The following is a 23,835-nucleotide window of genomic DNA, read 5'->3' as shown; positions in this document are numbered from 1 at the left end:
CTCCCTTTAGCTCTTATTCACTAGCTTGCCTCATTGAATGAAAGCTACATTTCTTCACTGAGGCACACAAAATCCAAACTCTAACCACCATGCAAATTCCTCTGCTGCCCAACTGAATGTGCTTCAGCCTCTGAGTCACCAGAAAAGCTGTCTGACTGAGCGTGAATTAAATTAAGCCAACTTGAAGCTAAACAGCGAAACAAAATTCCACTGCTGCTTTAAGCCGTTGTTGTTGAAAAAGCCTGCTCACATGAAGGCAAAACACAATCAGATGTGACAACAGAATGCATTCCTGTGTACACACTGCACTCTTCTTATATGTTACAAACACGTGTTTTCTCAGTCACACAAAGTAACAATGAATTCAGGAGTCCAAATGCTGCTAACTTCAGTGACACAGGCCATTCCTAGAAAAGGATTAAACCGTTTGTAACACTTTTGCACTCTGACCTACTTTTGATAGTATTAGCTCAACCATGCTGACCTTTACCTGATTCAGCCTGCTTGCAACTCCTCTCCCAGAGTGCTACAAACCCCAGTGGGCCTCTATCATCCGAGGGCTGGAGTAACAGATCTGGCTGGCTTAGGGCTGGACTTTAAACCCCCACCAAAAAAAAAACCCAGGACAGTGGGTGGATAACAAGTAGCTCCTTCTCAACTTAGCTCCCACAATAGAAATCCAGCACGAGACAGAAGAGCTATACGGAAGACAGAGCAGGGCTGGGCCTGACTCTCAGTACGCTGGCTCACGACTTGACCGTTTCTCATATGCTAAACAGAAGAGGGAAAAAAAGGATAAAGCAACTGGCCTTGTAACGCTTTGGAATGTGCAAACCCCCGCCCACAGAAACTAACAAACAGTTAAAGGGGCCAGAGTGTGAAGGAGGGGCAATGGCAGGGAGAATGGGAGGGTTTCCAGGAACAAAAAGTTGTCAAATGAACAAGGGTTACCATAAGAAACTCCCCGTTTCCTCAATCCCTCTCTCTCGCTGTTCAGTCATCCTGCACACTCTGTTCAAGTTGGACTTTTTTCTGACTTTTGAGAGCAGAAAAGAAAATGTAGAATTGGAGCAGGAAGGGGGGGTGGGGTGCCACAGCAGCAGAGGAAGGCTGACTGTTTAGCCCTTCCGGCTCAAACGGGGGAGGAGACTGGTGGCCACGTGGAGCTGAGCTATGTGCTGACATGTCCTCCACCCCCCACCCCGCTGAACACTCTTTGACGTGGGGTGATAGTGAGAGCACACAAACAGGGGAGTAGAGAAAAAAAAATGGCATTTAGTTCTTGCAAGTCAGCTGGTATCCGATTTTTGGATGGAGACACCACTAGCAACAAACACTTTAAAAAGCTACAAACCCAGACACATACACACACACCACTACCTCTGTGTGAAGCTGCCTTTATCCATTCACAGTAGAACCTAATTTCTGTCAATGTGCCCTGTACAAGACACCAAATCTCTTGGTGCTCCTTTAAAGCACATCACTCCCGAAACTCAAGGAATGCAAGTCTTGTAGTGTGCACATGCGCACACACACAAACCCCACCTCTTTATATTAACAGCCAAAGCACAATGTAATGTAATTACAAGCAGATATTTTGTGTGATATCACCAATGACATTTATCATCTTGCAACCAGAGCTTCACATTTTGTGTGTCTCATAGATCACGTACAGTGGATCACTCACTTTTCAGACTGAGAAAAGCAGCAGGTTACACTGTTCAGTCATATGTAAGCATTACTGCAGATGTCTCAGATGTAAAAGGATGGTGACACTAGAGGGGCTTGAGTTCACAGAGACCTACCACATACCAGGCGAGGGCCATATTAGAGCACAGGGGGAACACTAGACATTCTGTTAAATCAGGGAATACATTGTACAGCAGCTCAGCTATGCAAAATAAGAAGTTGAAGACAAGTTTATTAATATCTTTTTCAATCAGTAAATTGAATTCAGTGTCCCAATTCAAGCCTTAATCATAAGAAACAACAAGGATGTTTCTGTATCCCATTGCATTGTGTTGAAACTGGATTACAATGACACACATACTTGCTCATAATGCTACAATATGTCTCCAGTGACCATAAATTATCCATCTATAAATCGTGCAAAAGCTGCAATAATACACTTTAGCTGACCAATACTTCTAATATAATAATATAATATCATGAAATCAAAAGGGCAACAACATTTTTTACTCATCTCAAATCCAGTTGCAAGACACCACCTTCATTATCAAGGACCTTCATTGGTAATGATGAATATGAAGCTTTCAATAACTTTAGCACATGGTTAAGTTCCCATGTCTTTAAAGCAGGGATTATACATGGGTCTGTTCGGGTCCCAGTGATTTAAATGATATCATCGCATGTGTGAGGGTCTGAGTAGACGTCTAAGTACCTGCTTGTTTTTTTGACTGCGCAGACACTCGTCCGTGTCCGTAACTGAGCATAATATCTACAGTTAATATCTATTTTTATATGTGATACCCAAAAAAATTTGTTGGATGTCATATGCAAAACCTAAATCATTATACTGCACAGCTATAAAGTTGTGGCTGTTTTTTTTTTAAAGTAATATGTAGTTTTTAGTATGATGATAACATAAATCAGACGGTCATGAATGTCTATACTGTGAACATGTTACCAGCTGCAACAAGATCGTCAGGGTGTGACCACCTCCCTCTTCAGCATTTCAGAAATCATTCATAATTTTCTTGTTAGGATTGTTTGAGTGCTGTGTTCACTTTTTTATATAGTGTCTCCTCTTTGATAACTTCCAAGGATTGTTTTTTGCTAATAACATATGGTTATTTAAGATTATGTTAAGTCTGTCTAGAGAGACGTGGTGATTTTGCATAAAAGCAAATGTAATTGAGGATACACACAAGTCATAAGCAGGTAAAACACATATCCTGTATCACATGCATCTCAAAGCAGCACAGAGAGTTTGAAGTGTGGCACATTTTTGAATTAGGAATGCTGACTGTACCTGTTTGCGTTCCCGTTTGGTAGGGATGTGCTGGGCAGGCTGAGGGGGTGGCTGTGGTTGTTGAGGTGCAGGATTCATAATCACAGGTCCTGCCTGGACCGAGGGGGTGAACTGTGGCTGTGCAGGGTAGTAGGCCCCTGCTGTGAATCACAGACAGAAGAATGTAAACCAAGTCATATTGACTTAACATAAACACATCAACTTAAAACACATACCACTTAAATAAATACCTTGCTTCTGGTTACCAGATACTTTTTTGTATATTTTAAGAGAGTTTTAATTTTTGCTTTCATTTCAGATTCATTTCAATTAGTGTCAAGAGTGAGTTTGCTCACTTCAGTTTAACTATGAATGTTTAAACATGAATGTTTTAAAGCTTCCTCAGGCTGATTGCGTTGACCAATTTAACTGAACTTGTAGCCCTTTTCCCCTAGTACCTCCTTGCTCGCCTTGCCTTGACTTTTTTGGGGATTTCTGAAACACCAATTAGGTGGTAGTACCTGGTACCAGGTACTTTTTTTAGTACCTACTCGGCCGGGGTTCTAAGTGATCTGACGTGATCTAAAAAATGTGATGTCAGACTGCATGCCACTGATTAGCTAGTTAGTGGTGTCACACGATGTGTGATGAGAACGTCTCCTTCACAAAAATCAAAACCATCATTTTTCAAACCCAGCAATGATGGAAACGGCTACACAAAAAAACCACTGTGGTCTGAGAGTCTGTCAAAAAAAGACATACACCAAGCAGCAGGAACACCATCGCCTCGGTGTCTCCATTGGTGTGGTATCCGTGTAGCATACAAATGATGTCACAAGCTACACTGGTATAGCAACGCCATGCACATTAGGTGGTAGTCGATCGTAATGGAAAATGACCAAAATTACACCTATTTTTTGCAAGGATGCCATAACAACAATTACAGTTTTCAACTAATTTTCAACAAATCCATTTTCCCCAATAGCAGAAAAATGATTTTGTATAAAACGAATTAAGGAAAATTAAAAATTCTAACAACTCAAAAACATGATAAATGACTTATTCATGTAATGTAATATTAGGGTGAAATATTATATTTCAGCACTTAAAAAAGGGCAGATGTCTTAAACTCTTGCAGCTCCTTATTTTATGACTTTATTATCGTCAAGTATCAGGTGATTTTAATTACTTATTTTCCTGGGAATAAATAATTCAATTAAGTTCTTTCAGTAGAAATTTGCTGGAATAGAAACAACTGCCTAAAATCAGCATTTCACCAAATGCAACAGTTAAGCAAACATGGTACCAAGAAGAACGCCAAGTAGATTTTCAGACCATGACACAGCAGTCTGCTGTGTCAGCTCTGCATTGGTGATCTCATAAGGAATTAAATACTTATCACATTCACAAACTTGCCAAGAAAGCTGCTGCCAATGTGACACCCTCCTAAAGAGCAAGCAAACGCTTTTCGCATACCTGGTCAATAATGTCAACAAGACAAAACCACTCAGTGACATTACCTGGCCGTGTAACTGGCCTCAGCTACAGTTCAAAATCAGGTGTAGCCCACTTTTACAAGACTTAGACTAAAAAAAACAAGAAGAAACCCCCCCCCCCCCCAAACTCTAAACTGAAGAGGCCTCTTATTCAGGTTGGGAGTAGCTAGCTCCTGCTCTGCTTCTCTCCCCTGCTGCATGCATTACAGTCTAACTCACATTACTGAGTCTGCATTGTTGCCCAGAAGCAGCACAGCCTAAATATAGTCAAAAACCCACACCGGCTGGGGGAAGACTGCGTGCGACATGGAAAGGGAGGGAAGAAAGTGAGCGAGAGAAGGACAGAGAGAGGGAGAAGGTTCATAAAAGCAGAAAGCCAGAAGGCGGAATGAGACTTGGACAGTATCCCAATACTGTAAATAAGAAACCTGAGATATGACTCAAAGCACAAAAGTTTGCCATAAGAGGGGGATGGGGGGCTGCAAAGAGACACCGTCTAGACAACACCTACCCTCAGAGTCCTCCTGCTCTCGAGAACCAAGGTTGCCCATGTTGAACTGCTGCAGAATGTAAAGACTGTACAGAAATACAATTTAGAGGGGGTTTTCTCTTTAAACCCCCTCTCTAACTTTCTTCCCTGTCCTCTCTACAGGTGCCCTCTCAGAATGACTTCTTTTAGTCCTCAGCCCTCCCTCTTCCAGCGTGTCTCCATTTTGCTCCTCCCTCTGACCTTGCTGATTCCTCCCCACCTCCCTCCCTCCTCTTGAGTATAGTGGCAGACAAACTAAACTGTGCCATTCCAAGTGGCTCTGACTTCCCTGAAGACTCCTCTATCTCTCCACCACAGGCATGTTATCTGATCTTTGGTTAACACATAAGAGTCAAACGGATTTGGTGTGTGTGTGTGTGTGTGTGTGTGTGTGTGTGTGTGTGTGTGTGTGTGCGCGCGCGTGCGTGTGTGTAGGGCTGTTTCTATGTATGTGTGTTTTAAGAAACACTCCACCACATAGATGGCTGCAAGGAGGCAAAATGATATTCTGGGATTATAACTATGATGAGCATAGAGCTTAAGAGGGCAAAAATTATTTAAAAAAAAAAAAAAAAAAAAAAAAAAAAAAAAAAGCATTACTTCCACACATGAATCCATTTCTTGGCTCAAGACATCTTCATGAAGCAAGCAGCAGTGAAGTCAAGGTCCTCAGCAACCAGGTTTAAAGAGCCATGTCTTACAGTCACTAGACAGTTATTTTATGTCATGTGCCATCTGATTTCACGACATGCCAAGGGACTGTCAGAATGACTGATGCAACAGACACGCAGGAGATTATTTATTCATAATAAATAATTATGCCTGCTGAATTCATAATAAACATGAAATCAGCAGGCTCAACAGCCACACAGCTCATTCCTATGAGCTGTAGCCCTGCTGTGGTGCAGACTGACACTTAAATGCACTTTTATGTGCCATCTCAGTCAACAGTACAGAATGGGAAGTGTTTCTGTTAGGGTCAAACTATCTGGGTTTGTACAAGACGTGGGAGGGTTCAGTATTCAGACCACACATTTAAGTATTGTAAAGATTCACTCATCACTAAAACTCCACAGAAGTTTACAATCTAGTAAAGCATTGTCAGACTGTTTGGGCAGACAAAAATGATCCTGTTCAAACTCCTATAGAAGAGCTGCTATAGAAGCTGTATATGCCAGCGGTCTCCAACCTTTTTTGCACCACGGACCGGTTTGTGCCCAACAATATTTTCACGGACCGGCCTTTAAGGTGTCGCGGATAAATACAACAAAATAAAACTAGTACCGGTACCGAAAAAAATAAGATTTATTCATAACACACGTGAAAAGACCCAGGAAAACAGAGTTAACGATAAAAACGATAACAAAATAACGCTGAAAACCGATAAAAACCCTGAAAACCATACATTTCACACCTGAGCCTCAACTCTCGCGGCCTGGTACCAAATGACTCACGGTACCGGGGGTTGGGGACCGCTGGTATAGGCCTTTGATGTGTGTGATTAGGGAGGTTGTGAAGAGGTTACAAGTCCACAGGGCAAACACAAAACACAATTATGCTAACATGTTAACATCCCCACCTATAGTATCTTCAGAATTCCTAAATAGCCAAGAGGAAGCCAGAGAACCTGAAGAAAACCCATGTGTAAACCTTGTATATACTCATTCACTGTATATAAAGGTCTGTCTGTCTTTTTTTTTTTGCACAGTTGAGGAGCGTATCAGGTCACATTTCACTGCATGTTATACCTGTATAACCATGCACGCGACAAATAAAGAGTCTTGAAATCTTGGAGAACATGGAAGCCTCACACAGAAAGCCTCTGGTCGGCCAGGAGGTTTTGACTCCGTTTTCTTGTTGTCAGGCAATACAAAAACCTGCTACACCACCCTGTGCTACCACTGACACAGGGAGGTGTAGGAATACAGTTAAACTATAAGAATATGTTTGAACTTGCTGATATCATTCAAGACTACATCGACATGTCAAATCCTGAACGGACACTAGAATTCATTCTCTTGTCTGTAATCTGAAGTTTGAGATTAGTGTATTCTCCTGATTAAATTTTTCTCATGACCAGTAAAGTTACTTTGGATTGCTCCTTTAATCAAAAGGGGGACAAAACCCCAAAGGTATGTGTGCCTACTACCAGAACCGATCAAGGGATTGTTTGCTTGTTAGGCCAATGTGTACAAACTGTCCATAAAACAAATCTAACCATTTAAGGCCACTCATACTAAAAAGATCTTATCCTGAAAATGCATGTTAACAGTAGCAAAACTCACACAGAATAAATAACACTGGCACATTTTCCACACTGACTTCTCTTATAAGCAAAGACATGAATGTAATGGCCTGTTTACGGTCACCGTACTGGTTGTATCACACACCAAATGTGACAAGACCACTGTCCCGCCATAATTTATAGTGATGCCAAGTAGGGATGGGTATTGATAAGATTTTCACGATTCTGATTCCATTTTCGATTCTGTTTAACGATGTCTCTCTCATCATGGTCACCTAAATGCACAGTAATGGCAGGTTTTGTAATAAGGCAGATCGCGCTACCATAATATGCACTATTAGTTGATTATTTACCTGCCATATTAACGGGAGAGGACGTGCAAACGTTACCGCTGCTGCTGGGTTGAGATTCACGAGTCCGGAGCGGAATTAAAAAACACGACATTCATTTAAGGTTATCACATGTTTTGTGAGCAAATGCTTTTGCATATTCGTAGTGTTTCCTCCCTTAAATGAAATATCTACTTTGCAAGTATTGCAAGTTGCCCTGTTGTCATCTGTTCTCGTAAAGTATGACCAAACTTTTGAGCGTTTGAGCCGCTTAGGCGCCGTGTTTCCTGCCAGGTAAATGACGCTCCGCAACGTGGTGACGTCATTCGGGGCGACTGGAATCAATAAGGGAATCGTTTGCAAAAATGCCAAACAATTCCAAGGAATTGAAACAGTGGGAACAGGTTCTCAACAAGAACCGGGTTTCGATACCCATCCCTAATGCCAAGGGTGCGCCACACTTGCAGAGTGTGTGTTACCAAAAGTTTCTCCAGAAAGTCTCTGCTTTTCATGCCTTTACAACATCTTCTTCTGTGTAATTTGGAATGATCTGAGCCCTTGTTATGATATCAGTGGGAAAAAACAATATGATTATACATTCCAACACAGTGTGCCAGGCTACAAAAGTGAACAGGTCCACGACTGGCCAAAATGACACCAAAGAGCAGCTCGCAATAGCATTTGTAACACCATTTTCAGAGTGTGTTTGTTTGTTTTGTGAGGGTTACAGTGGTGGGTATAAATATGCCTTCAGTCAAACGCACACAGACTGCTGTTCAGAAAGGAACTGCAAAATATCTGAAAATATAAATTTATATATGCCAAACATGTGAATTTCCCATAAATTAATGCACAAGTCCACCAGACCTTCAGCCCTATACAGTTTAACTGTCCCATGCACAACCCAACATACACATACTCCACATTCAAGAGCAAATAGTGGAATCCTTCCTATGAGCAGTCTCATAGGAAGGATTGTGTTTTTACAGGTCTGCATTGAGGCCTCTGCATTCAGTTCAACAAAGACAACACATAGTTCAAATGCCTGGTAGGAGGAGGTCAGCAAGTTTGTTTCAGGGCATCACTAGGTTTTATGGTCCAATGACACACAGTTACCACTAGATGGAGGCACAGCACGTATGATCAGCAATAAATGTGTCCGTTGCAGCTATACTCAGTTGATGTGGAACAAAAGGACTATGAGTAAATGTAAAATGAAGACACTTTTGTGTGTATTAAATATAATCATTGAAGGCTTTTATACTGTGATATACATAAATTTTACCTCTATTGCTAAGTGCAGATTTCTAAGGATGCTGTTGTGGGCCCATTTGTACATAACCACTTTGACACGAATAGTCAGCAACTTTAAACTTTTTGGGGAATGCAGCCACACCCATCAATAGGAACACAGTGCGAGTTGTAACTGCTATTCATTAAGGTCATATGGTCCATGCTGGCTGAGAGAAGGTCATCTTTCCTGATTATTCTCTCTCCCACGGTCTGTAAAATTGTCACTGCTTTTTATAACACCTTATACTCCACTCCTGTTCATTCTCATTTCATGTTAGCCAGAAGTGTCTCGCACAAAGAGATGCATAAATAATGAGTGGGTGGCAGGGGACAAGATGAATGTAATTATTAGAAATCTCAGAAGCGTGTAGTTTATTAAGGGAAGACGGTTATTTTCTTGTAAACACTTACATGAAGACAAACACTGAAAGAGTAACAAGTCAGGATTCCTCAAAAAAAAAACAAAAAAACAAAACAAAGAAGACTTCAGCTAAAGGCTGATCACTGTGCAAGATGTGAGCAACTACTGAGGATTTAATGACATGTTACACAGCTCACTGGCTTCCTGTAAAATGTTGCATTAATTTTTAAGATTCTGCTTCTTACTTTCAAGTCTCTTGATAATCTTGCACTCCCATCTCTCTCCAACTTCTTCACATTGCCACTCCTTCCCATACTGAGATGCTCCTCCTATGCTGCTCTTACTATAACAGCTGTTTGTTTCAGCCAAGTAGCCCCGCGTCTTTCGAAGTCTTGCCCACGGCACAGTCACTACTCTGACAGTCTTACCATCTTTAAAGTCAGTCTTTAAACACATCTTTTGAAGCTTCTCTATTCCGTTTGATTTTAGTTTAAGACGTATTGACTTTTTACTATATGGTGTTTTCCTACCGTTATTTTATCTATACTTAAGATATACTTTTGTTTAATTGCTTCTAAGGGCTCCTTGAGTATGTTGAAAGGCACGTATAAATGAAATTTATTATTTTGGGTGGTGTTTTTTTCACTTAACATTTTCCTCTCCTCTCACCCTTCCTATTTAAATTTTGTTGCAACTTGTCCTTGCGTTTCATTACAAAGTGTACCATCGATCTTCATAATTGTTTTTCTCTCCAACTGATTTAGTTTGCCAAGTGTAAGAATGGTGCTTGTTACTAGGTGAGTGGCACAGATGAGACTCCAGGTAAAACCTCTTACCGTAAGTACCATATTCTGCAGGGCTTGTGCCTGGGTAATAGCCTGGGGTGCCCGTTGGGACTGGAAACTGCTGAGGTGTGGGAACGTAGGTTGGTGACCGGTACTGAGGGGGCAAACCAGAGAGCGGGTGGAAGATAGAAGAGAAGATAAATGGAGAAAAACAAAACAAAACATCATTAGATACAGATATAGATCATTAAAGTTGTAGAAGCAAAAAAAATGTGAACACTTTGGAATTACAAGGATTTCGTGCCAACCTCTAACATGGGCTAAAACTTGAATATTATAAAAACTATAAAGAATTCTGCCTTCAGTCTTTGGTTTGTTGTTCCCTCAGTGACTACAAGCAGCCTCAAACCATAAGGATCCCTCCATGATGCTTTACAGTTGGGAGGGATCTGAATTGCAAAACTAATGTAATGAAAAAAGTAATCTGCTTTTTTGTTACTTCTCCAAATAAGCAATCCATTACCGCTGTAATGTTGCTACATTTTCCTGTTCCTTTTTCTTTCTATTTTTTGCATTTGTGCACTTGCTTTCTATTTTTGTGAAATGGGACACCGTTCGCATTTTGGAAGTATGTGTGTTACTATGTGGCTGGATTAAACTATGTGACACACAGCTTCAAAACTCTGGTGGTATGTTGAGGAGAAAATACTACATACATACTGGCTATGAAATAAGGTGAAATCAGTACACTCAGGTGCTTTTCTCAGGACTTTGACATATTGGTACTCAAAAGAGGTTAGTGCATTATACAAGGCTGCCATCTTTGAAATGTAGTACGGCAGGAGACAGTTCGCCTCAGAAGTGTTCTTGTGTCTGAATATAATTGAATAATGACATTTTTTTGTCCTTAAGATGTGCAAACAGACAGAAACCAAACTGTCTTTATTTATAAATGAGAAGCACCTCTACAACCCAAGTAGCTGCAAATGGGTATCTCCAGACACCAGCACATTTTCACACATTTGGATAAGAAGACCAGACCACATTTTCTGAGTAATCAAAGTAGAAATCCTGGTAATTTCTGCAACAAAATTACAAATGCCTCTGCACCATTAACCACTTTGAGCAGTTTGAGTCACTAAGCCTGATTTTGTGGATGCAGGGTTTACAAAATGTATCTAATAAAAAAATTAATGCATTTTTAATAGAGCTAACAAACCTATATTTTCAATTTAATTCAATCTTATTTTTATAGCACCACCAAATCACAACAGTTGCCTCAATGAGCTTTATATTGTAAGATATAGACCCTACAACACAATACAAAGAAAACCTCTAGCAGAAACACAAACAAAAAAATAACACACACACACACACACACACACACACACACACACACACACACACACACACACACACACACACACAAGTTGTGCCCCCTACCTGTGACTGTATGATGTAGGCAGGTCCCTGTGGCGAACTGGGAAAGGGCAACTGTTGCTGGGGGATCATCATCATTTGGGAGCCAGGGCCTGCCTGGTAGACATGGGTGGGGGTCACAGACCGAGGAGCACTGCTGGGTGGGACACCTCTTGGCCCACTGCTGGGAGGCAGGTTGGGCCTGTTGGGGTAGTAGGGCTAAGAAGATAGTAGAAAAGCAAAGGTGAAGCAAGTGTGGGTTGTGAAAAAGACAAGAAAAAATATGGTGTGATGGACCACAGAGAAGAAAGAAAAACAAAACGGGACCATTTGCTACCTCTCTGAAACCTCTGACATGAATAAATGCCCTTTGCATTATTTTATCTCTTGGACCCAGGGAAACTAGCTTGTTCAGCCTAATAATAAGCTCACAGTGTGTTTATGAATCTGTGGCTCGACTCCAACTGGAAACATATTGGCCCTGTCTGCCAGCAGAGATAAAGCAGCTAATGCTGGTTCATTCAGAGCCTCCTCATTGACATTCTGCTGATGGCCTGGGAGCTAACTGCTGTAGCCAGAAAAATGACACCAAGCCAACAAAGCACAACACTGCCAAATATTAGGCTCACACATATGCACTCCTCCAGAGGGTGAAAGAAGGGAAAAGTGGAGGGAAAAACTGTGAGGAAAGAGAAAACCTGAGTTACCTGTAGCGATCTGAAGCTTCCCTTCAGCAGCACAAGCACAGATCACACATAGACACACATTCAATAGAAGCAAGAAGAAGGTGGCAAGAGAAAGAGTGAGAAAAAGAAGGCACGAAAATCAGTTAGAGGAAAGCGCCCAGAAACCACCCGATCTTAGCTAAGCAGTGAATTAACAAGCAGCATGCAGATAAAAGGCACAACAGTGAATCCCAGTGAATCAGGCCTAGCTGCATTTCTGAAATGTTGGTGCAACATTTATGCATTTTATTATAAAGCATAACCCAAATGCAATTTAACTTTTGTCACAGTAAATTCAATATTTACTTAAAACATTAACTTCAGTTATCATCAAGTTAATTTTGCATTATTGGGCAATGTTAATTACATAAACGTAAAATAAACATAAAATGTTAAAAATATTATCATGTAGTCTCTGAATCAGGAACCACCAGTTTGTGGTCATTTTATTCCTGAAATCTTGGCCTTCTCACATGCATTAAAATGGGTGAAATTCCCCTCCCACCCTCAAGTTAGTCAGCTGTGCTGTTAGTACCTGTTGATGTATAGGCCGGGGCCCGGGGGCAAACTAGAGGAGGAGAGGCAGACAGGACAGAGATTATAGACAAAAGCTCAAACTCCATGCTTCACTCCCCACTAACAGGTTATTTCAGTTCTGTACGTTTCCAACTGGCGCTCATCATATGAAAATGGCTGTCATAGCATGTGCTTTTCTTAGCTTGCCCTATATATTTTTTTAATTATTTAATTTTTTTTACAAGGCTACATACAAAATATTATAGATCTGATATTAATGTATAAATCAAGCTGCCTTTAAGCTGATTGCATTTACTCAAATCAATCAGGGGCAGTAAGAAACAAAAGAATTTAGATCATGTAGATTAAGCTCCAATACTTCATAAGACATGTAATGAAGACCACAGTGACTGTTTACATTTCACAGAGCTGGAGGAAAGTTTGCAAACAGACATGCAGGCATTCTAAGTAGGGCTGAACGATATATCGCATTTGCGATAATATCGCGACATGATCAAGTGCAATTTTCTAACCGCAAAGGCTGCGATTATACTCTGGACATGTCCAAATTCATGGGCTGCATCCTCCTGAGGCCGCATTTGTAGACCGATTACGTCACAGCGACGCGCCGAAGGCTGTCCAAATTACTACCATATCCCAGAATTCATAGCGCGGCCCAGCCAAACTCCAGTTTCCAACAATGGCGGCCGCTACTAAGTTTTAAAATTACTCATACTAATCTTTCTGGGTCACAAAATAAACTTTTAACATATTTTCAGGCGAGAAAGTAGTTGTGTAAACATCAAATATCTGCTCGGTTTATCAAGATATCCCATATTTGCAAAAGTGCTTCGACGTTTTCAGAGGCGTCTGCTACCCACCAGCTCGACAGCTAGCCGGGAGCTCGAGGGTTACTGATGCGGCCGAGAACGGCACAACTCCCGGCACATCATTTTCAGATCACCGCGGAGTTTCGCTGCTCGGGTTAAACGTAATATATAAGTCACTTAGACAACCTAAAAATGTTATTGTTGGGCTTTTTTCAGTGTTTTGTTTGTTCGTGAGTAAATCGGTTTGGCTGAGATTAAAGTTATTAGATTAGATAAAATAAAACTTTATTAATCCCCCGGTGGGTTCCTCCTTGGTTTTCACACAGCTGACTAAACGTCAAACAGAAAACTTATTAAACAGAAGTATGAGACAGTTGAGAATTTACGCCAGTGTCTGGTTATATTTTAGATAGCAAGAAGCAGACGGCCGAGTTTATTAAACTCCACCGAGACAGCGGTGACGCTAATCAGAACTAGCCTTCTGATTAGCTAATCAGAAGGCTAGACCGTCCAATTTCACGCCTTTAAATTTTAAAGGCGTGTTTGTGTGTGTGTTTATACAATTGCTATTATGTTTGCACTTTATGTGTAATGTTACTGACTGCAGAGATCAGTAAGATGTGTGTATTTTTTATTTATTAGTTTTATTTATTTAATATTATTTTTTAATTGAATGACTGTCTAGTAGTTCACAGATGTCGAAAAACTGAGTGTGGTAAAGCCACTGATTTTTTTTTTATGTATATTTCTGCAATCTGCACATTGTACTGACTTTCATTTTAATGTTTACACCAGGGTTCCTTGTCAGCACTTTATGCTCAGATGTTTGTAAGCTAAAAATAAACTATTGTGTATGTTCAAATATACTGTTGTGATTGAAGAAGTTAAATAAAAATGTCAGTCATCAATTCATGCATCACCTCATGTCATCATAACAGAGGTCTGTCTTCCAGGAAAGAACAGTTTAAAATTAATGTAATATAGTATTGGCCATACTATATGATGTATTGCTTGTCTTTGTTTAATAATACAGAAGACAAAGACCTTAAAAAATAATCGCATATCGCATCGCAATCGCAATATTGGGGCAAAAAATCGCAATTAGATTATTTTCCATAATCGTTCAGCCCTAATTCTAAGAACCCTATACGTTTAGGATAGTGCCAGTGAGTAGAAGTTTTGCAAAACTGCACAATAGCATTTTTACCCTGCGTGGTTTGTCTGGACTGATCAGATGCAAGTTAGAAATAAACAAAAATATTTGCATTGCACCACAAAAATGAACTTGTGTGGAAAGCAATGAATCCAATTTGTAAATTGTCATGCTTCTGACTAGATAATATGTTCCCTGATAGAACAGTCGTTTCTGAGGAGTGAGCAGGCCTACCTGTCGGGGTTGTGGTGTTGGGTTCATTTGTGGAGGTTGGGTGGCAAACACTACAGACGGGGGCTGCCCAGGGGGGAATGAGGCCTGCAGAAGACAGGAAGTGAGAACAACAGCAAAAGAGCTTTAAGAGAGCCAAAAAGGTGAGGCCGTAGAGTCCCACAACCGTGTAAAGGCTTTACTGTTTATATTACAGACATCTTTTCCGATTTATGTTTATGGGGTGTAGACAACTGGCAAGTAAGTACTTTATAGCTATTTTTGAGACAAAGTAAAAAACACACAAACACCAAAATAAATAAAATCACAATTAAAAATAACAGTGTTTAGCTGGATAGTTACAAAGATGCCGCAGGCTATTCTGGCCCCTGACAATATGATGGCAAGATAATAATAATAAGCTCATAGTGTGTTTATGAATCTGTGGCTCGACTCCAACTGGAGCCCATTTATAATATTCAAGTTTAAGCCATGTTAGAGGTTAGCATGATCTGAAAAAGACAGTCATAGACATCGTTCCAGTTAATTACTATGGAGGACATCAACTGCTGTGGGACTTTCCACAGTATTGTCAAAAAACACAAGACTTGCGTCTGCTGCAGCTGTCCTCTATCAGAGAACCTCTATTGTTGAGTGATCTACTTTTCATTATCTTCACAAAGCACTTGAACGACTGCCCTGTCTCTTTGAGAATACACAGTGAGAAAGAAAACCACACCCTTGTAGAGCCAATATGCAGAGTTAAGTAGCGTGGCATCTTACCTGTGAAAGGCCGGGGGAAGGGGCAGGGTGGGGAGTGGATGGGGGTCCCGTTATAGGCTGTGGTGCTTTATTCATTTCATGGAGCTCTGCATGGGGAGGCAGATGTGGACCTGTGTACAAGTCTGAAAAAAGAAATGACCAAAGGGTCAAACTGGTCTTTGGTAATTATATTACCTGCCATTTCAAAGGTCACAATGGTAACACTGTGGATTACATAGTGTATTAAAGTGGATAGCAGTTGCAGTTTACCTGAAGTCTTACATAAAAAAGTGAGAGCCTTCACTAGACTTACATTTATAAATCCTTTAAGGTCCAAGTGTCGTTACGCTGGGTATTTTTTTCCCCTAAAAGTCAAAGAGAAAGAAAAACCTTGTTTACAATGATCAGCTTGAATCACATTTTAAACTTTACAGCCACTACTTTTTAAACAGCTGCATTACAAACAGGCTGGAAAAAGATATAAAGTCTACAATATCCAATTCCACACTGAATTATAAAGTATTTATCACCACCAGCACATTTGCAATGAAACATCTCTTGTTTTGGTTTAAGTACAAAGGCTGATATACTCAAAGATAAAGACAAAGAAACATAAAGCTAATAAAGCACTGAAGCCGTTTTTAACTTTAAAAGCTAGCCAGCTAACATTGTCCTCCATGCACTTTCTGTTTAATAGCACACGTTTTCTGAATGTGAAAATAGTTCAATAGCTTTCTGACTTGAAACATGTTACATTTCAATCATAGTGCTATGTAAAACTTGACTGTAAAATTAAAAATAATAATTGAAAAACAATAGCCAATAAATTGAATTTGAGCACTCGTTTACATTAAACCTGAAGTGTTATACCTCATTGTGTTGCAAGATAAATTAACCCCACTGAACAACCGCTAAGTACGCTAATATATCGTTTTAGCTAGCTCCTCTTTAGTATTAGCATTAAATACGCATATAATGATAAGCTTGACAGTTACAACAATTAAAAACACAGGTAAATGCAATGACCCACTACAGTTTTACCTTGAACAGTTCCGCGGACATCCGTGTAGTAAGTACCTTAGACACTGCATATGTTTAAGATAACATGCTAGGAGTGAGAAATAAACTGCCAGACTGTCTGCTATCAACAACAGCAGTCTTTACGTAGTAAGCATGAAGAATTCAACCAATGGCGTGTGCTGTTCCCTGTTAAAATATGCTAATTTCCCACCCCCGCCCCCCAGCGGCAGTCGTCTAACCTGTCGCTATGGACTCCCAACAGCCCTATTGGGCTTCCAGCTGTGAGGTTTGTTTTGTGGACCAAAAAAACAAAAAACAAAACCCAAAACGTATTTGTGAGTTGTCTGAATCCCCAATACTGATAAAGCAGCAGAATATTTGTGAAGGAAAAACAAAGGGGGGGGGGGGGGGGGGGGGGGGGGGGATTATTGATTGGGTGCATCCTAAATAAGTGGAGAAACTCTTCAAATGAATAAGTTTATATTAATGACAAAGAAACACTTTTGCAGATTTGTACAGTGGTCATTTAGTGACGCCACTATCACTATCAGCACTGACACCTATCTACTGTATTAGATCAATACTGCTAACCAAAGTTGAACTGTTTTAAAATTCAGGGAGCATGAATCAGCTCACACCTACCAGAACAATTCTGTGTACAACAACAGATTGCCATTGTCTATTGTTCCAACTGCTCAGTCTCTGAAATGTGCTCTCCATTTAGTCTGATCACCACATGATGATACACTCAAACAAAACAGTCACCCTGCTGACTAAATGGTCATCTCCGTATGTCATACATAGTAAGATACATAGTAAGATTTCTCCCTAGCTTATAGTCTTCACTAATAATAAACGCATCTGGTATTCATAGCCCAAACACTACATTATCGCTATCACTGTCGCTGACACACACACACGCTCTTTTTACTGATACACATACAGAAGTACTCACACTCTGAGGCAGCAGAATAAAAAGCCTGAGTCATGATGATTCCGGATGTTTGTTTTTTTTTCAAAGAGGAAATCATGCTACAGAAATAGTTGTTATCCAAATTCAAATTTTATTTATCACCACTGTTTCTATGACTATAACAATACATAAATGCAAGGGGACAAAAATCTAATCAATTTCAACAAAGAGGATTTCTATACAGGCAGGTGAAATCCCTGACATTGATTGAACTATTCACACCATAGTGGAGCTACAGAGCTTTAAGGAAGGCAGCAATATAAGTGAGGAAAGAATGCAGGAGGGAGATAGGTGGCAGTTCACAGGCTCATCCATAGAAAGACTGTTAGGCTTAGCTGGGCTGGCTTGAACCAAATGCTAAGTAAACAATCTCAGGGCTAAAAGAGAGCCTAAGACTAAAAAGCTACCTACTCCAGTCATTTTGCATCACACTGAAGCCGTTTTCACACATGTGCAGCAGCCCTCAACTTTTCAGCACATCCCCAGACAAAGGTGTGAGTGAGAGGGCAAAATCTCTCCAGTATAAGATCTATTTGATTTCAGACTGTGATGTTGTGGGGAATGTCCAGGTAAAAGTCTGGTAAGATCATAGTGAGCAAGCGGCCCCGTTTCCTGACACACTCTGCCAACATCATGTCTAATACTATCACTGCATGCACCATGTCAGAAAGAGCATCTGCAGATAATGTCGTAAACCACATTATCCAACTCCAAGACTCCAAGGAACATTTTTCACAGCAGTTCAGACATTATCTGTCTATACCAACAAGCACAAAGACACAGATTACACGACTAGGAAAATAGCCATTCTCCAAATCTACAGCTCGCTTCATACCTCTGCGTTTTGCATGAAAAACGAATAACAAGCTTTATCAGATGACCATGAAGAAAATAAATTCCATTATTTGGATGCATTTCTGGTCCTCCATTTCCTTAACAATATAACATTATAGCTTTTACCAGACTATCCTATTTTAAGTAGGCAATAAGATCTCCATGGGGGAAATATGGTCTATATTGCAGTTTGAATCGTGGCTTCAAAACTGTTACAACACATGAAAGTCTCATACACTGGGTATGCAACAGTAGCATGATAAAATTCAGATTTTAACAGCATAGCAGCTGCTACCAGCACATGTAATTCTTTAATTATGTTGAATTACCACCGGCAGTTTAACTTCATATCTTTGTTTTCTTTCAGATAAGGGTTATGTGATAGAGGGAAGGATATGTAGATACTTAGAAGATCCAATCAAGCAGCAAACACAAACTGCACTGTTTATAACAGACTCACTTTCTGTCCACTGACATCAGTCAAGTGAGCTCAGCAGCATGTCTTAAAATTGTATATAATCCAGTAATGAATTGCTGAAATTAGTGTTCACATATTAAAATCTGAAGCACCAAAAATAAACCCGGGAATAGCCTACTGTACAAGCAAAGATCCCAGTGGTCGACCTTTCTTGCAGGAATGTGGGTTTTTTGTTTTTGGGTGGGGGGCAGAGGAAAGTCATCCACACCGCCACTGAACCCCACCCCATCCCCTTATAACACACAGGCCAGTCATTTGAGCTTCTCTGACATGCAGCACTGTGGAAATTTAGCCAGCACGACTGACAGGGAAACATGCTCCTTCAACGGTTACGTAAGCTTCTGCTGTCGGTAACCAAAGTTTGCTGCTAGTGAAGTTGGCTGTCATGTCTCCTATAAAGGGCGTAACCACTGTCTGTGTTTGAACACACATGATTTAGACTCCCTTTACCCAGAGAGACATTACTGTAAATCAACTGTTTACTGAACCTATAAAAAAAACCCAACCCCGCCCCCCCCCCCCCCCCGAAAAAAACCCACATCTGCACTTAGAACTAGACAAACTTTCCTGCCTGGGGGAGACAGCGGTGGAAAAAACAATCAAAGATACAAGAATGCAAGTCACTTTTTCATGCCTGCAAATACTATAAACTAAACCACTCGTCTCTCAGGCTTTTGCACAAAGCCTATTTGCAAATGCACATGACCTTAGTAACTTAACTTTTGTACACATTTTATTGGCCTGACGTTTGTACCTGTCACAGTGAGTGACTGTGTAGTCTGTTGTGATAACGCAGTTCAGAAAGCTCCAGCAGTGGTAGGCTTCGCTGGATCACTTTAATGCTCGACGACTATAGTTTTAATTCAGTATGCAAAGACAACAACATGCTTATTTTGCAAAGTTGTGTTTTTGTTCTGTCATTTATAGACAGGACCAACACACTTAGAAGAAATTAGGTCAATATTCAAGTTCACTGACCTAAGCAGAAAGGTAACAGGAAATAAACTCTGTCAGATTTCCTCCTGTACTGTGCTGCTTCTCCCAGAGATAGTCCACAGATTTAAAATAGCACTTACATAAAGTTGGGGCATTTACAAGAGAAACACTCAAAGCAGAGGCTTATATATTTAGAAAAGCCTCAGGACTGAGTTGAGATAGATGCAGCCACAGCAAACGACCAAACCACAACCATGCTGGTCCCCTGACCGGGAAACCAAAGGACACTGCACACTCATTGCCTAATGCTTTATTACAAGCTACTGCTGTTTTTCTAATGAGAATCATAATTTATAAAATTAACATAATTCTGTATTTGATAAAATGGTGACTGACAGGAAAGCCTTTAAAGAGGTCATAGAGCAAGGAAGCAAAGGGCTGTTTTCACAAACAATTCTCTACAAATGGACCCTTTCGTAAACATGGGAGTCACACTGTGTTGGCCATTAGAAAGGCCACACAAAGTATGGAAGTGGATTTAGACCACTTCCATACTGGCTTCATCTCAGACCAGGAAGTTGCATCCGTTTTTTTTTTTTAAATACCGTTTTTGATTAGGAGCCACAGGAAAAGCTGCATTACCACATTTTCCACAAATCTGCTCAATACAACTTGATTTATACAATCCCCATTGAAAGCTCACAGCTTTTTACCATCATCTTGTTTCTGCTTCTCCTTTCAAGGGTCGCCACAGCAGATCATCTGCCTCCATCTTACCCTATGCGTCACACTGACCAGCAACAGGTCCTCTTCCACTACATCCATCCTCCTTTGAGATCTTCCTCTTTTCCTCCTGCCAGGCAGCTCTGTATTCTACATCCTTTGTGCAGTATATCCACTATCCCTCCTGCACACATGTCCAAACCACCTCAATCTTACTCGTCGCTCTTTTTACTATTACACTTCCTTTTTTTTGTTGAAGCCCTAACCCTGCTCATACTTTTCAAGTTTATCTTATTAGACATTATAAATTTCCATTCAAGTCACTGTTTTCTCAGCCTGGTTAATAATTCCTCTGACATTTTTTTTTCTGAAGTGGAGTGAATTAAACAGTATGGATGAAACAAACAAAACAATACTTTACAGTCTGTACTCCGCTGTTGACACTGACCAATAATCATCCCATTTGAGCATCAACAGTCTGTGACAAGCAGGCATCCCACTCTGACAATGATGAACATACAATTAGAACGTAGCTGCAGTGACACAGCATCACGCCAGCACAGCCTGTCTCCTCCCTCCCCTTCTCGGTCCTGTCCCCATGTTCCTCTGGTAACATTCTGCCAAAACCCACACATGCCCAGTCTCCAGGCTTTCAAATTTCACAACAGGATGCTCGGCAGTATCCTTATGTTCGGCAAACTGTGAGTAGCTGGCTCCATGTGTTTGTCTGCTGTGAGTTTTATTCATTTCCTCCAAATAAAGCTTGTCTGAAACCACTGCATATCAAATATGAATGTTCACTGATAGAGACAAGACAGACAATAAACACCTGCCTGTATTAGCTATATAGACTGTATGCCATCTATAAGAAACAGCATCCATTTTGGACCCACACTCCCAGATAAGGTCACATGGTTGCAGTCCTTAACATCAGCCTCGTGTTTGCTGCAGTAGACGAAGTGATCATCAAAAGGTTTAAATGTGAACATACCACCAATACCAGCGTTTGACTGCCCCCCACCATATATATATGTGTGTGTGTGTGTGTGTGTGTGTGTGTGTGTGTGTGTGTGTGTGTGTGTGTGTGTGTGTGTGTATGTATACATATGAATGACACAGATACTGCAGAGACATTTACACCAAGCTTGTCAAGACAACGGTCTGTCCAAACTGTGAGACACTTTTGCTTTGACACAGGGGCGTGTCAAGTGTTTACGCGTGCGCCAAACACACGGCAAATTCATCTATTCCCGTGTTATTTACAGTAAACGCATATTCACGCACAATAGAAGCTGCCCTAAACATCTGCAAATACAAACCCGCTGCTGCATGTTATGCAGTTAGCCATGCTGCTAACTTTCCTAGGCCCAACCTCGATCTACCACGTGGTTTCTCCTGCTACTGGCGCGACGCACAGCCCAGCTGCCGGCTTCACGCCAGCCACACCTCAGCCGACAGCACATATGACAACCATCTATTTCACGTACGGCACAAAGCATAGACGTCCAACAACGTGCAGAGGAGGCAGCAATGAAGACAAGCGTGACACAGGTCGGATCTAAGGAGGAGAAATACTAACCCGGTCGAGCTGAGCAGGTGGCTCCTGGTTATTAGCTCGTTGGTTCAATAGCTGCTATAGCTTTAGCTATATGAGGATAAACTGCGCGGCAGTGATGCCAGTGGTGTCGTGACAGTGATGGATACTGTAACTAACCCGAATGAGTCAGACACCTCAGTTTCACTTTGCAGCCAAACATCTCGCTCAGTTCTGACAACCTACCTACGCTTACACCGGTGCAGTACAGGGGATGCCGAGAGGAAATCCCAGATTCTCGTGTGGCTTATTTCCCACTGCAGTTGACAAGTTAAAAGCACAGTGATCCATCTACTCAACCACTCAGGCTCCAAAACACACTGTCCAATTTCTCTCCATTCCTGGAATTGGAGTTGTAGCATTTGTTTTGTTCTGTTCATGAAGAAAAAGACTCTTGCTCCATGTATACATCCAGATCTTTAAATCAGCTTTACATGCTTGCCCAACCCGGCACCAATCACCATCACATGGTTTCAGGTATCAAGCTCTCAGTATGCATGTTATAATACATACATTAAATGATTCCAGTGATCTCTTTATGTAAAGCCGGGCAGTCAAAAAGGTGTAAAGGAGTTCTAATACTTTCAGTCGGGAGCTTGGCACTTCGGCAAAACACGCCTTCACCAGCCGAAAGTGGTTTCGCTGCTCACGTATCTTATGTAGGCTACTTTGTAGCTAACCTACAAACGGTTCAATAGCTAGCAGGAGAATTTACGTTTACCGGCGAAACAACAGCACTGTGACACGACAGTCTGTCTATCACTTTTCTTATATGATATAGTACACATAACATAATGTGTGTCCCCGAATCAAACGGGCATGTAAGCAACTTGGCTGTCTATCGAAATGCTAGCTTGCTAGCCGGACAAGCTAAAATGAAGAAAGAACACCCACGTCGCGTTAGCATGGAATGCTAGCGACCAGCTAGCTAGCTAATCCCTAAAAACACAGCAGGAACACCATCCAGCAGAAAGCACTCAACAAAGTCACAAGACACAGCCAAATCACCCCACTAAAATGTGAAAGGTAGGTCTGAACGTCCCACCAGAGTCTCCATAGAACAGAGACGTAACATTTATCTCAGATATTAAACGTTTCAATAAAGAATTTAGCTGAGGATCGTGGCGTTACCTTTCTCTCCTTGAGTCCGCGGAGCCGGACGGACGGAAAGTCTTCCCGGAAGCCGGTACCTAGTAATTCCGGCAAAATCCCATCACGTGAAAGTTTCCCAGTGATCATGTTCTGAACAATAATGCAAAATCTTTAGTCACCAGTGTTTTCTCTACTCTTCTTGTGAGTAACAGGCATCCATTGGCTTTTTCAGTGACTATAGTAGGCTGACGTTCTGACTTGGTTCAAACTATTATCATGGCTACTCTTTTATTATCACATAGCAATAAGAAAGGCATTTAAATGGAATAAATACTATAAATAATAATCTGCTTGAACTGGTGTTGGCCAGAGGGGCCGATGGCGCGATATGGCAGCCTCGCTTCTGTCAGTCTGCCCCAGGGCAGCTGTGGCTACAACTGTAGCTTGCCTCCACCAGTGTGTGAGAGTGAATGAATAGTGGAATTGTACAGCGCTTTGAGGTTCTCGAAAAGCGCTATATAAATGCAATCCATTATTATTATTATTATTATTATTATTAAT

At 41.0% G+C, this 23,835-nt stretch overlaps 1 protein-coding gene across 10 annotated transcripts in view; it reads right to left on the bottom strand.

Annotated features, from left to right (window-relative positions):
• The window catches only part of LOC308400709 (eukaryotic translation initiation factor 4 gamma 1-like), a 37,217-nt gene extending 13,827 nt beyond the window's left edge, over positions 1-23,390 (bottom strand). For 4 of the 10 annotated variants that reach the window (XM_080888579.1, XM_080888585.1, XM_080888582.1 and 1 more), the window contains exons 1-9: positions 23,314-23,390; positions 15,938-15,989; positions 15,646-15,767; positions 14,887-14,970; positions 12,689-12,721; positions 12,136-12,156; positions 11,453-11,647; positions 10,061-10,163; positions 2,993-3,132 (exon numbers count right to left, since the gene is read on the bottom strand). In XM_080888579.1, coding sequence (XP_080744705.1) covers positions 2,993-3,132; positions 10,061-10,163; positions 11,453-11,647; positions 12,136-12,156; positions 12,689-12,721; positions 14,887-14,970; positions 15,646-15,720 — 651 coding nt within the window. In that variant the 5' untranslated portion in view covers positions 15,721-15,767; positions 15,938-15,989; positions 23,314-23,390. Of the gene's footprint in view, positions 1-490; positions 815-2,992; positions 3,133-4,978; positions 5,104-10,060; positions 10,164-11,452; positions 11,648-12,135; positions 12,157-12,688; positions 12,722-14,886; positions 14,971-15,645; positions 15,768-15,937; positions 15,990-16,665; positions 16,767-23,313 lie in introns of those variants that run through there. The other 6 variants (XM_080888583.1, XM_080888580.1, XM_080888581.1 and 3 more) reach the window with 5 other exon arrangements.
• Positions 23,391-23,835: the final 445 nt, after the last annotated feature.

The sequence above is a fragment of the Rhamphochromis sp. 'chilingali' genome, assembly GCF_963969265.1.
Source record: "Rhamphochromis sp. 'chilingali' genome assembly, chromosome: 8".
NCBI lineage: Eukaryota > Metazoa > Chordata > Actinopteri > Cichliformes > Cichlidae > Rhamphochromis > Rhamphochromis sp. 'chilingali'.
This window is presented reverse-complemented; position numbering and strand designations above follow the sequence as displayed.